Source organism: Lolium rigidum, chromosome 2, assembly GCF_022539505.1.
Source record: "Lolium rigidum isolate FL_2022 chromosome 2, APGP_CSIRO_Lrig_0.1, whole genome shotgun sequence".
NCBI classification, from domain to species: Eukaryota; Viridiplantae; Streptophyta; class Magnoliopsida; order Poales; family Poaceae; genus Lolium; species Lolium rigidum.
In genome coordinates, this window is record NC_061509.1 from 67,641,546 (window position 1) to 67,653,374 (window position 11,829).

General features: G+C 40.7%; 2 protein-coding genes across 2 annotated transcripts; one reads left to right on the forward strand and one right to left on the reverse strand.

Moving 5' to 3' along the window:
* Window positions 1–1,345: 1,345 nt before the first annotated feature.
* Window positions 1,346–6,835, reverse strand: LOC124691879 (protein TIC 21, chloroplastic-like). The gene is made up of 4 exons (XM_047225159.1): window positions 6,566–6,835; window positions 2,722–2,979; window positions 2,210–2,413; window positions 1,346–1,632 (listed from the first exon to the last, which is right to left on the reverse strand). The coding sequence occupies exons 1-4, from the start codon at window positions 6,818–6,820 to the stop codon at window positions 1,531–1,533; spliced, it is 819 nt and encodes a 272-aa protein (XP_047081115.1). The 5' UTR covers window positions 6,821–6,835; the 3' UTR covers window positions 1,346–1,530.
* A 2,175-nt stretch (window positions 6,836–9,010) lies between these two features.
* Window positions 9,011–11,565, forward strand: LOC124691880 (UPF0047 protein YjbQ). Its single transcript, XM_047225160.1, has 7 exons — window positions 9,011–9,142; window positions 9,252–9,312; window positions 10,132–10,226; window positions 10,309–10,342; window positions 10,516–10,570; window positions 10,657–10,699; window positions 11,118–11,565. Exons 1-7 carry the CDS (start codon window positions 9,068–9,070, stop codon window positions 11,187–11,189), a joined length of 435 nt encoding a protein of 144 aa, XP_047081116.1. The 5' UTR covers window positions 9,011–9,067; the 3' UTR covers window positions 11,190–11,565.
* The last annotated feature ends 264 nt before the right edge of the window (window positions 11,566–11,829 follow it).

The following is an 11,829-nucleotide window of genomic DNA, read 5'->3' on the forward strand; positions in this document are numbered from 1 at the left end:
AAAATAATGAGTATTTTAGGCTGCACAAAAATAACAAATACATAGATCTGAGTATAGTGATTCAAATCTATAAAAAGAAAACAGATTTTGTTATTTTTGTATAGGTCAAAAAACAAAACATTTGAAAATGAGATTTTGTAGGTTAGTGGGGTACATCATTAGGTACTTTTAGAATTTTGTTACATAATTTTTTTAAACATATAAATATAATTTTCGAATTTTTTAATCTGGCAAGAGCACTGGTGCCCATGATTCAATATGACTTTTTTTGTCATCATTGCTATATTAGTTTATTTCTTTTTGCAATCTGGTTCCTCAGCAGCTTAGAGTGTTTTTCTTTTATCATGAAATATAAGTTATCATACTTTTTGTCATGTATCATTATTATATTAGTCTATTTCTCTTTGTAATGTGCTTCCTCAGCGGCTTGGGTAAGATCTAGTACCAACAAGCATTAGGTTGTAGCTCACAACCATAAACTAAATGAGCGTCCAAATTCTCTAGAGAATCACTTACATGCGCTTATTAACCAAGTGTTAGTATAATAACCTGGATAGTATCTAGAGGCACCGCAAAACTTCTCACAAGCGTCTAATAACGTCTAATAAGGCCGGTTGGCGGAGCACCATACATCTAACAGGTTTCGCATGCGTTAATGACTTGAAGTTATTTCTAACAGGTCAGTGTAAAAACTAGTAGTTAAGCGATGGATTATGTACCATTGAAAAATCTTGTAGATGGTATGTCTGCTCCTTGTTCCCACGTGCCCTATAGATGGTGGACACAAGCATAACCAGAAATTTCCTTGTCAAATGCGTTGAGTATCCCTTCATAGTGGTCTGAGATGATAGAAACAGTATCTGTTGGGTTCAATAACATTGCTCCTCGCTAGGTGCATGAACCACTCCCAATTATCGTTGTTGGAAAACAGCTAGCTCCACTTAAAATGGAGTCATGCTACCGAGTTTAGTTCCACCCGTGGTACTGTGCTTAGGTCCACCTGGGACGGCACCGTGCTTCTCAACTTAGCTCTACCTGGAATGGGGCCGTTGTACCACGGCTCCATCTAATGAGGAGCCAAATGTAAAAGATTATTTTGTGAAATCTTTTCAAAGACATTATTTTATGAGATATTTTCAGATATAGGACAGTTTTGTCAAAACCGACGACGTACGGGTGCGCCCGTGGGTAGTGGCCAGCGCGATTCGTCGTCTCTAGAACCCCGGATTACACATCACCGGTTCGGCCAAAGCTTCAGCCTGGCATGTGTAAGAATCGAGACTGCTGCTACTGTTGCACCGCGCAAAACGTGTGCCTGGCATCAAAAAACAAAATGTACAACATGAACTCATGAAGGGTCTTTAAGCAGAGCTGCTGCTCACCCGAATCACGCTCTGAATCCAAAAGCGCGAAACTACCAGCCCGAATTGCTGATTTAACATGTCAGCTGAAACATACAGTCACACGCGCCAAGCTATTCCTATGCACAGTCAGTGAAAAAAGGAAATACAGCAGCCAGCCGCTCTTGGCTCATGCTGGAGCAGCTTCGGTCGGAGGGATTGACACGGAACGGAGCAGCTCCAGGGAGCTCGCCAGCCCAAGGAAATGCGACAGGATGATGTTCGCTGAAGCCTGCGCATTGTGAGCATGAACGACTGTTAGAAAAGTAGATAAAATTGTACGCGCTGGTTAACTAAGGAACAGGGAATCAGGGGACTCCACCCACCAAGCGAAACTACTGGATTGTTAACTGTATTGCAAACTCCATAACTTTGTCTCACATATACAGTGTAGTATGTTTGTTACATGATTTTACAGGCAAAGTTGGAGGTTTCAAAGTTCTGACACTAAATCATATTTCAGATTGGGTGTTACGGAACTGAATGCTTTTGGTGTTACTTCTAGATGTGTTGGGCACACTCTTTACGTTATAAATTTCTCAGACAGACCAAGAGTTATTAGAGTATAGTAGTATACACAAATCACCCCAACCAGATGATGATGTAGAGAATAGTGTACATCACTGCCTATTGGCTTATGAGACACTTGCAATACAATCAGAGTCATGGTGTGATCTTATTTTATTTGCATGCTTATGATCATGATTGTACTGTAGTGTGGGACGCCTAACTTCACAATGCTTGGAATATTTTTTTACTGCATTCACAGACTCTAGAAATATGAACATGATAAATAAGCAATGAAATACCTGAACTAGGAACACATCCAGGGCCAGAACAGGACTTTGGCCAGAGGAAGTTGCCTGAAAATTGGGGACTGCAGAGGTCGTAAGAGCTTTGGCTACCAAACCACCAACAGTTGCCTGCATGCCAAGAACAGCGGCGCCCATCCCAAGAATGTTGAGCACAATGCCATTTTTCAGACTTTTAATCACATCAGCACGTGGAGGAGCCTGGAAAAGCATTCTACTGTTTTATATTCTGATTCTAAAGCAAATCATATCTGAAGTATATCTTGTCATGCATAAAACAAAATAGAATTTCAAGGTCAAAAGCAAATGCCAGTAAATTTGCCCTACCATATGTGTGGTAAAAAGGAAACAGTCTAACTGTGTCAGATGATGCACAGACACATAGGTAAACAAGACGAGTCACAGGCAGCAGGGAAGAGTATAATTTTGGTTCTTCAATATGAAAACCGATCATTTATTTTGCGGGTGACAATGTAAAACTTGGGTGGTGAGGTCGAGAAAGAGCGTACCTTTGCGGGCGCACTTGCTGTTTTCCGAAGTCTTTCAGAAAGACGGATGTAACCAAACGACCAGAAGACTGAAATAAAGGCCGCGACAATACCAGCAGCAGTTGCATAGAATGTAAAGGGTGATGTCACCTTCCCAGTAACAACCGTAGAGAATGACAAAATTCCAGCTGACACAAATGTGCACACCAACTGGGACCAGAACCCTAAGGAACCCAGATTCTTGAAATATCTTGCTGTTTTCTCTAGTCTCTTGATAACCTGTATATTTAATCCATTGAAAAGGGATGAAGATATGCCAGCTTCAGTCATGGTAGGTGGCTTAAACTTGTATTTACAGAGAATCAAGAGATATGAAGTGTAATTTTAACCATGTGAAGAAACAACCTAATTTGAAAACGAACAACATTATTCAGGTTAACCATCATGTGTACTAAAATGATCACATGTTTTTACAAAACCTACTACATAAAACACATGACAAATGGAAAAGATGAACACTACTACAATGTGGCTTCAGGTATGAGGATGGAAAAGAACACTAGCAGATGGAAAATATGAACACTATCAGAATGTGGCTTCAGGTATGAGGAATCATGGCCTGTTCTTCTAAAATAAGAACTGGGAGCAGATGGCGTCAAAACAAAAACTAAGAACACTAGCATAATCACGAACAAACAATTTTGTACCTATCAACTATCACAGCAAAACTAAACCAGCAGGCACACCATGAAATGGTTAGTAAGGAAAGTGGCTCTATTGATAAGATCCAAACCTGATAAGGTCAGCTTGCCATTCATCAACCACACTAATAAAACACCAGTATACAATTCTGTGATTGTTTGGGATGAGGAAGAACTTTGACATGATTCGAGCTGGATTTCTTTGGAGTGGTGACAAGGATAAAAAAAAAAGTACCACCTTGTCAATTGGCAAACTGCATGTTTAGCAAAAGATGAAGGTGATTTGGGAGTCCTGGATTTGGAAATAATGAACATTGCATTTTCATTGGCTTTAAAAAAAGAAGGACCTTCATATGGTGTTCATTGATTTGGAGAAGGCCTATGATAAGATACCTCGGAATGTCATGTGGTGGGCTTTGGAGAAACACGAAGTCCCAATAAAGTACATTACCCTCATCGAGGATATGTATGATAATGTTGTGACAAGTGTTCGAACAAGTGATGGCGACACTCATGACTTTCCAATTAGAATAGGGCTACACCAAGGGTCAGCTTTGAGCCCTTATCTTTTTGATTTGGTGATGGATGAGGTTACAAGGGATATACAAGGAGATATCCCATGGTGTATGCTCTTTGCGGATGATGTGGTGCTAGTCGATGATAGCCGAACGGGGGTTAATAGAAAGTTAGAGTTGTGGAGGCGAACTCTAGAATCGAAAGGTTTTAGGCTTAGTAGAACTAAAACTGAATACATGAGGTGCAGTTTCAGTTCTACTAGGCACAAGGAGGAAGAGGTTAGCCTTGATGGGCAGGTGGTACCGGAGAGAGACACTTTTCGATATTTGGGGTCCATGTTGCAGAAGGATGGCGATATCGATGAAGATGTGGGCCACCAAATCAAGGCTGGTTGGATGAAGTGGCGCCAAGCTTCTGGCGTACTTTGTGACAAGAGAGTGCCACAAAAGCTAAAAGGCAGGTTTTATAGGACAGCTATCCGACCTGCGATGTTGTATGGCGCGGAGTGTTGGCCAACAAAGAGACGACATATCCAACAGTTAAGTGTAGCAGAGATGCGCATGTTGAGATGGATATGTGGCCACACAAGAAAGGATCGGGTACGGAATGACGTTATACGGGAGAGAGTTGGGGTAGCGCCGATTGAAGAGAAGCTGGTCCAACATCGTCTCAGATGGTTTGGACATATCCAACGGAGGCCTCCGGAAGCGCCAGTGCATAGCGGACGGATAAAGCGTGCTGAGAATGTTAAGAGACGTCGTGGTAGACCAAACTTGACATGGGAGGAGTCCGTTAAGAAAGACCTGAAGGTTTGGAATATCGACAAAGATTTAGCCATGGACATGGGTGCGTGAGCTATCCACGTTCCGGAACCATGACTTGGCTTCGAGATCTTATGGGTTTCAACTCTAGCCTACCCCAACTTGTTTGGGACTGAAAGGCTTGGTTGTTGTTGCATTTTTATTGGCTTTGGGGACTTTTTAATGGATATATTTGAGAAATACCGCTCTTGGGCAGTGTGTTCAGAGAAATGGGGATTCTCACTTCTGCCAAGGGTTCATGGAGGCCAGACCTTTGTTTCTCTCCTGTTATAAATGTAGAGCTGGAAATGGTGCTAGGACTAGATTCTAGGAGGGCAATTGGATCTCAGATAAATGTCTGGCTGTTTGCTATCCAAGACTTTATTCCATTTCTTTAGATCAAAATGTTAGTACTCCACTGAAAGTTTTCTCAGGTTGTATTCTTTATCTTTTAGAAGGGGCTTTGGTTGGCGTGAGAATGGCTGATTGGAATAACTTGCTTGGAAAATCTGAGTCTATTACACCAAATGATGGTGAGGTGAGGACAAACACATCTGGTTGTTGCCCTCATAAAAACATTCAGTGTAAACTCTTTCTATGTTGCCATGCTAAATTTTGCTTAAGATTCTTACAATTTCATGTTGAAAACAAAAGGCCCATCAAGAATCAAAACTTTCCTATGTCTAGCACTGAAGATAAGCATTCCCACTCGAGAAGTGTTGCTTCAGAGAGGAGGGAGATGCCCGGAGAGCTGTCTGTTCTGTGGGCAGGGAGAGAACATTAACCATCTGTTCTTCACCTGCCCAGTAGGCCGGTAGTCAAGTACATATGCAATGTGATTAGCTGTGCAACAGGATTTAATTGTCAGTTTGCTGATGCTGATCAATGCCTAAATGTATGGCTAAAAGGATTTTGTTTCAAAGAAAAGGAAGCTGCTGACAGTCCGTGGTGGATCTGGAAAACGAGAAACCTGGCTTGTTTTGAAAAATAAATGTCCTAATAAACCAATTGAAGTGCTGTTTAGAATTTGTTATCGGTTTGAGTGGTGGGCAAACTTGCAGGTGACGGAGGACACCAAGACTGGAGCTGCAAAAATCTGCACAAAACTTCAGGAATGGGTCGCGGGTGAAGTGTTCAGGGTGATTCGAAGCTGGGCAGCATGGCAAATTGGAAATCAAGGCTGGAGAGATGATCGTCTACTGGAGCGTGGAGAAATTATGTTGCTGTTCTGTGTGGATGGCTGCCGTAGCTAGTCTTGGTTCTGTTGTGCTTCGTTGTAGCTCTGGAATTTTCCTTCTTTCCTTTCTACGAAGGTGCTAGCTTCTCTCTGGGGAGGATTTGGCAGAGGTTTTATAACTTGGCGGGTTGGGCCTGTCATTCAATAAAGGAGGGGAGAGAGAGACTTTGTAGCTGCGGTTTCTATTAATGGAAATCGGGCAGAAATCCCTTTCTTCCAATAAAAACAATTATGTGCCTGTCAACTATCACAGAAAAACGAAACCAGGAGGCACACCATGAAATGCTAGAGGGAAGAGTGGTTTTGGCTACCTCAATTTCTTTAAATTTCATTTATCACATTCCCTGTATTAGAGGCATATCAGATACGAATCACTTAATTCCCTAAGCCCTAAACATCAACATACCCAATCGTATTTTCCTAAGAAAAGCAACCATCACACAGTCTAGTCCAAGAGTAATAAGTTTTATGTGTGACTCTTAATTACCAAAACCTAAAATCCATGTAGATTTCGGAACACAATCTTCCTCGAGAAAACCAGGATAAAACCCTACTTCACGGGCGGACCAAAAACAGTAACAGATGTCAATCAAAAGGGATAGGCAAAGCACCTGCTCGAGCTTGGCACGCTCAATTGTCTGTTCTGTAGGAGGAGGCGTCGGGTAGAGAGGGCCCGACGAGGACGACGCCGCCGCCACAGTGAGGCGCCGCAGAGCGCCTTCGCCGCCCCCGCAGCAGAGGCGCACAGTAGGGAGGGTAGCGCCGTGGAGAGGAGGGCTGAAGAGGGATGCGGCCGCTGAAAGCGCCCCTCGCCGGAGCAGCGGCGGCGGCAGCGGCAGCCGCGATGGGAGTAGGAGCGCCTGCATTTTGGTGATTGCGATGCTGTGCCCTCCCGTTGTGCAGCAGCTATGCTCGCCGTTGTCTTTTCCTGTGGAATTTTCGTCAACCACCCTCTTGTTTTGTGATTTTAAGTAGACAGTTCAGATCCCACGTTTCAGCACAACTAGGCCTGCTCGGCCCGTTTCCAGGGCAAGCCTAACTAGGCCAAAGCCATTTCTACACACAAAGTGTCAGGCCCCTTTTACGCATGAACATCTTGTGAAGGAAATATTCTCAAAAAAAAATCTTGTGAAAGGAAAATTTCCAAAGCCATTTTGTCCATTTTAAGCGCCTTTTGTTATTCACATGATTTGTATAAGAATTTTGGAGGATTCAAATCCTTAGTAAATTTATATGGTGGTGGTCTGATTTGTAGGATTGAACTCCTTAGGAGTCGTTTGGAAGCCAGGCTTTCATTTCATTTGTAGCATTTTGAAATGAATACATGCATTCATTTCATTTACATTGTAATTCCAGAAATAGACACTTGTTTGGTTGTCACAGGAATTGCAAATGACAGCATAATTCAATATTGAATTTGCAAATGGCTTCCACAAGAATTGCAAATGACAGGTCTCAGCTTGGAATTGTGTTTACCCATGGTATCATTTTGCTGGGTTTACTAAATGAAATGATGACCAATTCTGTGACAACCAAACAGCCCACCTATGGAATTCCAAAATGAATTTCAGAATTCCAGGCCCAAATGATGGATACCAAACGACCTCTTAGAGTTTTTTCTCATAAATCTTTTGCACTAGATTTCATAGAAAATCTATACTATCTTTGTTTCGAAGAATAAGGCGCAAGCGTATTTTAAGACGAATTTTGACCTAATCAAAAATATTTTATTATATTATACGTAATTAGTATCGTTTGGTTCATATTAAAAAAGCACTTCCTAATGATGCTAATTTTATACCAACAATCTTCTTATGTATGGAGTAATTTTTGGTCAAAAAATATGAAAAACGAGGATGCCTTGTTCCAAGGAAAACGGAGGAAGTAACCACTCAAACCTCATTTTTAGAATCCTTGCTTTCCCTCTAATAAAATCAAACAAAGTTTGGTTCATACAAAATTCCGTAGGAGTGGGCTTGGCATTGCAACATTGCCTTTGTTGGTGAATGCGTCAACGATTATGACGCCAAGTGTGTCTCGATCAGTGATGCTCTTATTTTTTACACTTTGTGCTAGTAAAGTAGCTTTTTGATAGTATATGGTCAAGAAATGTGTCGCTAGCTACGGCAATTCACACATATTTGGGTGGGTAACCTTTAGGAATTTTCAAATCTTGTACAATTTTAAAATAGTGCACCATTCGTCTAGTTTGTTGCACACTTGTACAATTCAAGCACCCGTCACTTGACCATATCCCTGCTTTTACTACAATATATTCATCCCATTTCATTCTCGAGCATCAATTGTACCGTATTCCAATTGGTCGAGATGAGCGACTCATTATGTTTACTAGTTTACAATGATCATATTTCAGAGTGTTAGTACTTTCTTTCTAATTGTTTTTATGGAGTAGTTATTTTAATTACTTTATATTTTATCTTAAGATAAATATAAAGGAAATAAAACCATTAAAATTACCCTAGTTTCAGGTAGAAAATAAAATAAACAGTCTAAACAAACCCATTAATATCGGTCAAAATTAGAGAGGCCCCATAAGAAATCTAATAAACTCCACGAAAAGGCATTGCATATTATTATAAAAAATGATTAAGATGCCAAGTAAAAGCAGAAATAAATCTACTTCCTCCAATCTATAATAAGTATCATGAATTTAGTTTAAATTTGAATTAGAACTCAAATTAAGACATTAATTATGGAGCGAAGGGAGTAGCAGAAAAAAGATGGCAAACCATCCGCAAATGGGATCCAATTTTGAAGAAGTGATTCATGCACTCCTTTTAGAGCAGTGACTTCTGAAAGTTGAAGAAGTGATTCTTGCACGTATTTTTGTATTTTCAATAAGTATATCTGTTTTTACGATATAAAATTACTGCCCAAAATGGCTTCGTTTGGTTTTGGAAGTGGTTTTTCAATAAGTATATCTGTACTTCACAGCCAGGCTTCAGCCGAAGCAGGGAACAAACGATCCCCTCACGGACACGACGCCCCAATCGTTCGCTGCTTCCCGTGCTTCGTGTCAGCCTGCGAACAGCTCACACCCATCGCCGCCGCCGCGCCGCCGCGACCTCATCTCGCCGCCCTCGCCGTGCTCCATGGCCGCCAAGTGGGCCCAGAAGACCGTCGTCATCCCTGCCCAGCGCCGTGGCTGCCACCTCGTCACCCCCAAGGTTTCTTTCTCTCGCTCAATCCCACCCGAACCGCCCCCTCGTTTCTACAATTACGACCTCCAGAGGTTTTCTGATCGTGATTCTAGTGCTCTTATACTGTCTGTTGCAGATTCTGAAGGAGATTGAAGGCGACCTCTCCGGGTTCAAGTGCGGCTTGGCGCATCTATTCTGTATGTACAGATACACCTACTTGAGTTAACTTACTATCTGTTCCCTATTCCTGTTTAGATGATTGAACCCTAGATAACTCGGGGTCGTATAAGAAGCCTTTTACAAACTGTATTATGCTAGGCAGTTCTGTAATTAAAACCGAGGTTTCTCTACGAAAAACAGAAATATATGTGATATAATTTACCTGAATTGGACCTCAATAGCTTGGTCAAAATTTACTAGCCTCAAGTTTTATTACGGAGCAGTTAATGTCAATAAAATTATGTTGACCTGTATAGTATGGCTACATGTTTTTTAGTACGTCTTTAGTGATGCATGGATTTGGCAGGAGTGGTTCATATTTATTCAGATTCTTCAGTGGTGTTTCTATCATTTTGTGGGTCTAGGTCTCTTGTTTTGATCTGGTATGAGAATATAGAGTATAATACATGTGATATCTTGTAGTGATTGCATATTTGACAAGTTAGAGCTTTCAACTTTTAATAGCCATCATCCCAAAAAGAAATTAATAGCCATCATCTAAAAAAACTTTTAATAGCCATATGGAAGTTCAGCATCAATCGAGTAGCACCATAAGTAATTGGAGCATGATAACTAAACTAAAAGTAAGCACTGGAGCAAGAAACCAGGAATGAAACTTTACTGTAAGCACTAGGCAGATGAAAGTGAACATCAAATTTTCACTAATTAGGCATGTAAAACATAATAGAGTAGTTTTGTTTATTATATGCATTCTGATAAGCTGATTACCATGTAGAGCACAGATATTTGAGGTATTTTGGTGGTAGTGACATCACTGACATTCTTTGACTCTGCAGTGCAGCACACAAGTGCTTCCCTGACCATCAACGAGAACTATGATTCTGATGTACAGGCTGACACCGAAACTTTCCTGAACAGAATTGTCCCAGAGGTCCGTGCTCTTAATTTTTTTTTTGTCTTGTTCAAAAGAGTGATCCTTAAGTGTTACTTCATTGTGTTTTTATCGTTGCCAGGGCCGGTCTGCTCCGTGGAAGCACACTTTAGAAGGTTAGTTAAGTGTTTACTGTTGGTATTTGGCTGGCTGGAACTAAATTAGTAGAGTATGCTACTATGGTTCCATTAAAATTATAGTGGGATGCGGTTATTTCATTTGCGGAGACTGTACTAGTCTCATTATTACATTTAGATAACCAAAGCATAATAGTTCAGTTTAATTCCAGGACCTGATGACATGCCAGCACATATTAAATCATCAATGTTTGGTTGTGCCCTGACGTATGTGTTCCCTACCTCCCTTTTCTTTTTCTTTTCTACTTTGTCCAAAAATTACCAAGTCTAATTCTTGCTCTACATTTCTTCAGAATTCCTATAACTGACGGACATCTGAACATGGGTACTTGGCAGGTAATGGATTATCTTGTACTATTTGGTTATTTCAGTCTCCACTCATTAGTATATATCATCATGGTTGTTTTGTTGTCTCCCTGCAATCCGTGACACTCTATGTTCTTAGATATATGACAAGCATGACTAGATTCTAGAAGCTTGCCAATAAGTAATAGAATTCTAAGATAATGAATAAAGAGCTATGAAATTTCAAGGAACATGGTATAGGTATTGGCTATGCTTCAAATGGATTCAAGCTCATTTTGTAAAGCTATGTAGCACATTGTATCTGATATTCAAGCTCAGTTTCAGTAAGAATATCAAGAGTAGCCAAAAAAACCTGGCAAACGAACTGATCCTAAGAACCCATATTTATTGTACACCACACCTTTTGTTGTGTCAGTGGAAAATCTCACTGGAGCTTATTTACTTGCAGGGTATATGGCTCTGCGAACACCGTGATCATGCTAGCGCACACAAAATTGTGATCACTCTCAATGGAATCTAAACGAAAGATGTGATGGCTGGGAAAGAGAGGGAATGTCGGAAGCTTTAAGCACCAGCATGGAGAATCAGAATCTGTGCTTCAAACATGTCATGTATGAATCTTCAGTCTTATCTATATGTACGAGCAGTGCAAAATCAAATAAATCTTAGCCACTGTTTCTAGTGTGATATCTGGCTTGTACTTCGTCAGACTTTTGGAGTTCATGGTAGATGTGCATCATGCAGCCACTCTTATACATTGTTGGTGTTTCCTCGAAATATGTAACTCTAGAAGGAAGATGGGAAGTGTCAAAAGTCTGTATATCTTTCCATTATCATACAATTGATATAAAATGTTTGAAAATAAATTGGTAAACAGTACTACCTTTGTTTGAAAATAGGTGACGCTTGCGCGTGCTCTCGAAAAAAGAAAATAGGTGACGCTTTACAAAGTGCAGTTGAATTTACCCCAGTGGTACTCCATGACATTACAATTCTGCGTTTTTTTCTTTTTGTGTTGCTGGAAGTGAAATCAAGTATAAGGGTTGAACAACTTCCTATTCCCTTTCAGTTTCATTTCAACCCACTGTTGGTCAGACGCATTTTTCAGGGAATGAACTCACCGTCTAGTCCCTGTCTTATTGCTAAATTTTTATTACCGC

Bases quoted from the DNA above. Each gene is read 5' to 3' on its own strand.
- LOC124691879 (XM_047225159.1), bottom strand. From the start codon at position 6,820: ATGCAGGCGCTCCTACTCCCATCGCGGCTGCCGCTGCCGCCGCCGCTG. The intron at 2,414-2,721 runs GTACGCTCTTTC...ATGCTTTTCCAG, and splicing joins CAGCAAGTGCGCCCGCAAAG to GCTCCTCCACGTGCTGATGT. The intron at 1,633-2,209 runs GTATTTCATTGC...CACAATGCGCAG, and splicing joins TGGATGTGTTCCTAGTTCAG to GCTTCAGCGAACATCATCCT.
- LOC124691880 (XM_047225160.1), top strand. From the start codon at position 9,068: ATGGCCGCCAAGTGGGCCCAGAAGACCGTCGTCATCCCTGCCCAGCGC. The intron at 9,313-10,131 runs GTATGTACAGAT...TTGACTCTGCAG, and splicing joins CGGCTTGGCGCATCTATTCT to TGCAGCACACAAGTGCTTCC. The intron at 10,227-10,308 runs GTCCGTGCTCTT...TATCGTTGCCAG, and splicing joins TGAACAGAATTGTCCCAGAG to GGCCGGTCTGCTCCGTGGAA.